Below are 9,100 nucleotides of genomic sequence, written 5' to 3'. Positions count from 1 at the left end.
AGGCCTGAGATTACAAACCAATTTCCAGGGTTGTGCAGATGTACATATGAGTATACCCATATACGTATGCCTATATATTCTATATCTGCAAATGTTTCATATCCTAACCAGTCAGTCCAAGTGAAAATGGCCAGATCAGACTTTAGGTCTTCAAGTTTATTTATAAATGTGTAGGGCAGAAACCTCTTATCTCCATATTTTAACTTTGGGGTTTTTTTCGTAAATGAATGCCCTACTCGATCACACTACAGCCTTTATTGCTATTTTTGCATATGATTCCTGAAAAGTAACAGTTTTGGACATATGAGGTTTCCACTCGACAGATTAAAAAGAAATGTCTTCTCGTCAGTGACAATGACCATAACATGACATAATGACGTGATAAAATAAACAGTCAGACTCAACAAAATAAATTTAAAACAAATTTAAAACATTTGACTTACACATTTATACAGTAGAACAGCTGTGAATCATTGTTTGCAACGATCATTTGTTGTTTGCCGTTTTGCTCTCTTTTCAAGCTTGCAAACTCATTAGTGCTTCAATGATTATTATACAAAAAAAACAACACACTCAATTGTATTTAACAAAGATCAAATTAAATAAACTGGTCATGACAACACAAAACATTCCATGCCAACAGCTGAAGCAGATGAGATCCTTGCAACTTGTGGTTAAATTGTAATTAAGGCATGGGTACATCAACGTATGTTGTGGTACTGTAATAGAACAATGATGGCTTTAACTTTACTGACGTCCATTTATAGATTGGTCAAGTGTCTAATAAAGGTCCCATTCTAAACCATGCACATCCCATGCTATAATGCTGTCATTCAGAAAATAAGGCTTTTTCCGCATCAGCTGCTAAAACGTGGGGTCTTTTTAAAATGGCAAAGTTTCTGTTATATAGCGGTGATGTTCTGCCTTTGATTGACAGTGGTTGCTAAAACTCTAAAGATGTCAGATTCCTGTTTGTCGACGTCAGTCCTGGGACGAACAAAGGTCCAAATGGACCATTAGGGGTTTGTAATTCTGAGATTGTATAACTCAGAGAATGTACAAATGAACCCATGGTGGTCCATTTGTACATTCTCAGAGTTAAACAACCACACTGAGGATTTGACAGTGGAGATTGCAGTTCCAGAGGAAAAAAAAAAGTGGGGGTCCTTGGCCTAGTGCATATCAAACTGGGGGCCTCCAGTGACTGTCAGCCCCACTCCCACTCCCTCACCCGCTGGCATGTGTCAACCACCCCTGCCCCTTCACCCAGGCTGTTACAGGTCAGTTGTACTACCCGAAAAGGCAGGATTATCAAACGCTACATGAGTTTTCCCAGAGCCTTTCTTGGCTCCCCGCTGGGCAAGTGCTGCCCCCAGAGGCTCAATGTATCCTGGCTCCTCATGGTCCTCATCCTCTTCTTGGATTATCTGTCAAAGAGGAGACACACTGGTAAATGAAAGCCCGGTAATACGTTGCACAGCAAGCGTGCAGATCATGCTTTTTGTTGTATTTTGTATTGAGTTTGTGCTTGAAATGTACTGTAATTCTGCAAACTGTTTGATTGATTGTTGATTGTTGATTGTTTTTCAATCAATCAATCAAAAACTTGTATGGAAAGTACAGAATATATATAACACACTTTTAAACTAGCAGTTGTTGTAGATGTGACAAATCAAGATTGAGTAACCTTCATGGACTAGGTGCCTTGCCTTGCCTAAAACTTTATACATTTTACTAAAATGAATAAAGTAGAATTAGAAGAGAACAGTTTACAGACAAGCTGCCGGAGGCATGGTATCGACTACTGAGTGCCTGCACTTCTCCCTGCCTGTGAGCTCTCTTGCACAGCTGTGTGTTGGCTTGTGCAGCCTGGAGCCGTGATGGCACTCACAGTGAACCACATCTCACTTAATGATTAATAGGTCTGCCTGACTGCCTTTAACAAAATTCATCTCCACAATTGAATATAGCAAAACATATAATAGGCAACTCTTAAGGTGAAATAGGCTCAATCTTACCCCCTTCATCCCTCCCTTCCCCTCTTACTCACACTGAGGGAATCCCTCTATCCCTTTCACCTTTTCTCCCGCTCTCTCACTGATCGAGCTCCGATTTGACGTCACACAACAGAAATAGGCGTCGCCTATTGCAATGGCGACGCGGTACGGGAGCGTTCCCCCTTCACACCATTTTAAGACGGAACGATGATGGCGGCCGGGTGGTTCTTCAAAGGTTAGTGAAAAACTAGGCAGTCGCTGAAGGGAATTAGCACTCATAGCAATTGGCACTCATATCCGCCGATCAGATTCATGCAAGGCCCCAGAACAGCTGGCCAACGTTGAAGCCGTCGAGCCTACTGGTCAAAGCTGGAACTGCAGGCGCAACCGTGCATATAGCACGAGGAAACCCCGCTCAGCTGGGGTTTAACATTGAGCGTTCATTTGCTGTTGGAGTGTCCTTTTTCAATTTATATACTTTTTCTTTTCATCAGATATCGATGATTTATTTTTCTTTGAGAAACTAAAAAGGGATCCAGGACACTTCTAAATCGATAGAACTGTATTTCTTTTATAGATAGAAACTTTTACCATACTTCACAATACTACTTTTTACCTCCAAAAACTAGGTACGTAGCAAATAGCTAAACCTAATAATATAACGTTTTTTTCACAGAGAAGCTGAGATTTGACAGTTTGTAGCGGTAGACAGTACTTGCGCGCTCTGCTTGCGCACTAGTAGGCGATTTATGGCCTACTTGTGTGCAACAAGCAAGTGCAGTTGTATTATAAGTTTCCTACATGTGTACTTTATTATAAATTATTCTATGATTACAACTGTATCCATAGAAATGTAAAGAGACAGAACAGTGGTTATTCAAAAAAACAGACCAATTAATTCATTGATTAATGTATAATCTATTAATCTATCACCTGATAGATTCATTGATTATAAATTAAACAATGAGTGCTCTACAAAGCTGTGTAATAACTGCTAATAAACATGCTGTTTGGTCATATGAGCATTAGAGCTGCTATAAGCAATCATTTGTCAAAATCTTAATGACCTTTTTTGGGGGTTTTTTCTTTCTTTTTTTGGGGTATTTAGACAGCCAGCAATGGGTAGAACGCTCTCCAAAAGGGGCCGCAATCTGCATTCAAAGATTTTCCTAGAAGCTTTGTCATTGGTCGATTTGCCTGTCTATTTCCTGATTGGTTAGTCATTGCGACCGGGTTTTTTTCGACCAATGACAAAGCTTCTATGAACATCTTTGAATGCAGATTTCAGCCCCTAGATATTTCACAGAGACTACATTTTTTGGGGGAGCGTTCTACCCATTGATGGCTGTCTGGAAAAAAAAAAAAAAAAAAAAGGTAATTAAAATGTTGACATTATTGCTTATAGCAGCTTTAAGTTACTCAGTCAATTTAATGCACAGAAGGACAGTGGATGGACATGGACTGGTGACGTAACCAATGCATACAGTAATGCATGAATTCATAACGACGATGAAGGTAGTTCAAATGTAAACTCACCATAGTAAGGGGCGAATCCTTCTCAGACATGTCGATGTTGTAGTCCAGAGAGTTGAGGCTTGATGGGGAAAGAACAAATGTGTTATCGTTACTGAAGCTTTTCTCAGGGAGCCTATGTAGTGTTTCATGTCAGGACACCAAAATGTATACGTATAATATTGACCGCAGAGCCCCATCTGAAAATACTGTGCCATTTTTTACTGATAAAAGTATTCAACCAACCAAACAATCAATCAATGACTACAGTAAAGTGGACACCATGGGTCCTCATTCACAAAGGAGAAATACGCCAGAGTGTAACGTATGCGTAAACAGATACTAAATATCATCGTATTTCTCTGTCCGATCACGCTGCGATTTGCTCCCGTCTTATTCAGGGAAGCTGGTGTAATCACTTCATTTGTGCGGATCGCAGAGTGTAGACTTTCCGCATTTTTCCCCAAGCGATTCGCCTGGTGTCGCCTGGTTAGAACGCCCATCCCACACCATATAAGGCAACAGGAAATATCGAAATACGTCATCATAGCCTGCACCGGGCTTTAAATTATATACAACAGCCGCGATGAGCTTGTAGAGCAGTTAATTTTGACAGGCGGGTCTCTGCACGGACAGATCTTCAAGCAAACAGCACGAGTTATGTATATAATTATAAACGAAACTTGTCAACTTGGCACGCATTGCTTCACTCCTTGTTAAATGTCAGAACGCTAATAAGTTAACTGATGTTACAGTTACTTTCACATAATGAGAAAGAAGTTAATTTGTACTGTTCACCACACGACTAGATTCGTACAGTGCAGAATGCAGATAAGTGTATGCAGCGTATAACATGCAGCGCGAGTCCGCGAGAGCCGATCTACAAGCTCACACCGCGTTGCACTGCGAGTAGAAAGCTGTCAAGTGAGCAGCGCAATCGCGCATGCTAGAAATATCCTAATAAATAAATAAAAAGGTGTCGGGCTTGCAGGGGCAGTTTCTGTATGGGACTCTAGGCTAACCTGCCTCTAGAATGCATCATTTTTTTATGTGCTGACCAATGTTTTGGACACATGCCTACATATTTTATCTGAGATTTGGGGACTTTTAATTGAGTCAGCATGAAGACTAAAGCCTTCTGAATAAATCTACGCAAGCAGTACACGACCCTCTGAGCTGGCGCAGCATTTAGCGGAGTTTCCGACCAAACAACGTCAGCGTCAAGTTCACGTTCAAGTTCATGAATTCCCACGTAATGTGGGAATCCACGTAAATGCCTGTCTGCTCACGCTCCGCTCACGTAACGTCACTTTATGAGCGTAAACTCGTTGTGAATGAGGACCCATATGCGTATTAAAGTAGGGAGCAGTCAGTGTTCCATCATCACAACACAGGTATCATGCTGTAGTGAAACCACTCGGACAAAATTATTTTGTAGCTTGTCGTGGAGAGCGATGTCTCCACTCTGTCACTTTGCATCAGTACGATGGTTGTGGAGAATGCTGCGGAGGGTCGTTTGTACCTGACTTTGTCTGCGTTAGAGTTTTCCTCATCGAATCCCAGATCTGTGGCCGTGTCGATGTTGAGGTTGAGCACAGGGTTAGCCCTGTCAGTGCACACACAAAAACGTACACACGCACAGACAGAATTAAATATAGATCATATCGATACATGGACAGGGCAATACATCATTTATTAGATATAAATTATATATATAAAATGTATATATAAGAGATGTGGTATATATATCCGTTTTTAATCATTTGAATAGACCAGGGGTGCCCACACATTTATGACGTGAGATCTACTTTCAAAATGACAAGCTCAACAAGATCTACCCACTGAAAAAATAAGTGTACCATTGCTGAAAATAGTTTGAATATATAATGTACCTGGGGGGGCTTTGGAATAGGGAGGGGGGAGAAATTATGGCAGGCAGTTTCTGCTGTCAAAATATGTCCCCCCCGTATTTAACTTAAACACCCAATGCATTCTCAATGGCAATAGCACAAACTTTGCCATGCTACTAGTCCTACATACTTACACCTAGAAACCCCATTCAAACCTATTTAGGTTCATCTTACGGTGGACATGTTTGCCTGAAAAGAAATCTTTGAAATGTTTCATAGTTTTAGAAATATATAGTGCAAGGACACTTCGACACCAACTCTGGGGGAGCCCGGGTTCGAACTGGCAACCTTGCAGTTACCATCCAGCCACTCTACCCCCTGAGCCACCGTCGCCCTGTTTTGGTTTGGTTTTACTATAGTTTATGACAGAATGGAGAGAGAAAGCTAAATTCATTGACAAAGTACATTTGGAATTTGTCACCCATCCTACACACCCTATGGGTGCCCACACTTTTTGACTTGAGAGCTACATTAAAAATGACCAGCTCGGCAAGATCTACCCACCAAATCAATTATTATACCATTGCTGAAAATAGTTTAAATATGTACCTGAGGGGGCTTCGGAATAGTAGAGTTCGTGTTACATTCTGTACAGTATAAGACAAATGCACTTGGAATGGGAAATAGAGGGGGAGAAATGTTTTTCTCTTTTTTTTTTTATCGTTTTGTTTCTTCAATATATTTAAATGAAATACTCTTTAGAGGCATGTCATGTGATCTACCTGCACAGCCTTTGTGATCTACTGGTAGATCGTGATCTACCTTTTGGGCACCCCTCAATAGACCGTCAAAAGTACACACACACACACACACACACACACACACACACACACACACACACACACACACACACACACACACACACACACACACACACACACACACACACACACACACACACACACACACACACACACACACACACACACACACACACACACACACACACACACACACACACACACACACACACACACACACACACACACACACACACACACACACACACACACACACACAAACCACTTACTTGTACTTGTTAGTTCCAGGAACTACCGGTCCATTGGTCTGGTTTTCAGTCACTGTCATGGCCACAGTGTTCATGGCTTTAGCCGCCTTCAGCTTCCTCCGGTAGCTAACACATGAATTAATTGGATTCAGTTGAAACAGATCCAGTACCTCTCTAGTCAAAGTCTTTATCACAATATAAAGCAATAAGCCACTAGCATTTGAGAGTGTGACTCAGGTGTTATTAAAAGCCAGTGAAAATAAATACAGTAGGTCTTAAGTTAGGATTTAAAAGCTTCGATGGACTGTTACTGTATTAAGAGCCAGTGAAAAGAAATAGGTCTTAAGTTAGGATTTAAAAGCTTCAATAGACTAGGCCCTAAAGAGCAGCAGCAAATGTGCTGTCAGCCCTGCAAGCTGGTCTCCTCTTACGTTCAGAGTCCAAAGGGAAGCATGCACATCCCAACAAAAACCTTTTCAGGTGCTGAACATCAACACGTACAAATTAATGGAGGAAAGGAGGGGGAGTCTGCACACCGTAGCTCCCAGTAGATTTCAAAACAAATAACAGAACCTTGAATGTATTCTAAAAGTGAAAGGAAGCCAATGAAGTGCAGCTAAAACTCAGATTTGTTTTGTGCTGGTGAGGAGAGCAGCTGCATTTTGCACCAGCTGGAGGCATTGATGATTGATCAATGTCATTATAGAGATAATTGCAATAATGATTAGACGGCGACGCCATGAGATGCTCTTCAGACGCCATTGGATGCTCTGAAGAGTATCCAAATGTACTGTGCGTGTGCTCTCCACATTAATTGCTTCTGCTTCTTTCACACCAACAGCCAGCATAATGATCAACGAATTGTTAATGTGTATTATAGTAACAGAGTGGTCATTGCAGCGAGAGGCAAGCAATCAGCCAATCCACAACAACGATTGTGCAACACAATGGGAAACGGTGGGAGTGCTAGACCAGCACCAGTTGGGGAGATAGACAAGTCGGTCCCTAAATAGGCCCTTCTGACCCCCTTTCCGGGGCCCATGAGATTGGCTGCTCCGTCTGTCTCCCCCCCCCCCCCCCACCCAAATCCTTGCTTACTTTCTGCGTGTGCACAGCAGAGATGTGGTGAGAACTGCCAAAACGATGATGCACCCACCGACGAGGCCCACCAGGACAAAGGTAAGAGGTTTTTCTTTTGGTTCCTCCACGGCCACAGTCCCCTGGAACGTAAATCACAATCAAAGCAACAATAACAGTCACAATCACAATTAGGCTTGGATGGTGCACACACACACACACACACACACACACACACACACACACACACACACACACACACACACACACACACACACACACACACACACACACACACACACACACACACACACACACACACACACACACACACACACACACACACACACACACACACACACACACACACACACACACACACACACACTTACAATGTCTATGAGGCCAAGCTGACGCAGTACAGCAATATGTTCAGCAGAGAGCATCTTCTCGAGAGCGTCAGGTGGAAGGGCGGTCCCATTAGAGTAGACACAATACAACTCCATTATAGTGTCCTTTTCAGCCCTGCCGAATGATAGCACTCAACCAAGTCAATACCGGCTGAGAGAGAACACTTTACAACAAAAACATGCCAGAATTATGTTTATGACGTTATGTTATACCTAACATATCATTTACGAAATGTCTGAATGTCTATCTGTATGTCTGAATGTCTGTCTGAAACACTGTCACTGGTCCTCACTGGCTGCACTCACATTCAACAATTTTTCTCTAAGAAACCGTAAGGGCTACAGTTTCAACACTTGGAGGGGAGGTACCTAATAATTATTAAAATTAATAATAATTACATCAGTCGGCCTCATGTTGGCGCTATAACAGCCCACTTTACATTTCGCCTTATAACTCTTGAACTGTAGGTTGTAAAATCAAAATGTCTCTTTCCCTGGATTCCTTGGGTCATGAGTGGCACATCTATCTCCCTATATAGGCCACGCCCATTTGTGTCAGGATAGATTTCCTGCCATTTAGAATTTTCTTCAAAACACACTTTTTGTTCTTCCACCTACAGATTTGTGTCCAAATCTCACAAACATCGGTACACATAATCTCTGGACCTATCCGAATAAAACACAGCTGGCAGAATTTCCATAGTCCGTATAGTTCGGCTCTAATCGGCTTCCAAAGTTAGTGGGTTGGCTCTTCTACAAAAAAAAAACTTACAAGTTAGTTACAAGGCTGCGTTCTGTCGCGCGTGCCAAGCTGTCATTCTCTTGTATTATTTTCCCACCATGGAGTAACCTCGCATCTCGGAGGACAGTCGAGACGGGCAGTGTCGGTAGGCCAATCAGAGGCAGGCGGGGCGTTACCATGTCTATGCTCAGATGCACACTAGATATACGCGTAAGGACTAGTCAAATTTGATTTATCTGAAATTCTTCTTGCGTCACAAGCTACATCATTCAGTAGAGAGGCACATACACACAGTGTACAATGAACAAAAATGCATCGCATGGATGCACCTGGGACGTATCCTCAGTGATGTATCCCAAGGTCATCGGGTTTTGGGTCTCGCAACATCAGACCCCTCACTCAGGTGACCCAGACGGTCCCAACTTACGTCCCAGTAGCTACCC

General features: G+C 42.3%; 1 protein-coding gene across 1 annotated transcript in view; it reads right to left on the bottom strand.

Annotated features, from left to right (window-relative positions):
* LOC306920331 (cadherin-related family member 2-like) overlaps positions 1-9,100 on the bottom strand; it is a gene marked incomplete at its 5' end in the record, with an annotated part of 34,975 nt that continues 25,875 nt past the window's right edge. Inside the window, 6 exons of the mRNA XM_079497045.1 lie at positions 1-1,427; positions 3,534-3,591; positions 5,032-5,115; positions 6,450-6,554; positions 7,527-7,648; positions 7,898-8,030. Of these exons, the coding sequence (XP_079353171.1) occupies positions 1,275-1,427; positions 3,534-3,591; positions 5,032-5,115; positions 6,450-6,554; positions 7,527-7,648; positions 7,898-8,030 (655 nt within the window). The 3' untranslated portion in view covers positions 1-1,274. The remainder of the gene's footprint in view (positions 1,428-3,533; positions 3,592-5,031; positions 5,116-6,449; positions 6,555-7,526; positions 7,649-7,897; positions 8,031-9,100) is intronic.

This window comes from Electrona antarctica (genome assembly GCF_951216825.1).
Source record: "Electrona antarctica genome assembly, chromosome: 1".
NCBI classification, from domain to species: domain Eukaryota; kingdom Metazoa; phylum Chordata; class Actinopteri; order Myctophiformes; family Myctophidae; genus Electrona; species Electrona antarctica.
Note: the sequence above shows the minus strand (reverse complement) of the source record. Positions and strands in the feature narration are given on the sequence as shown.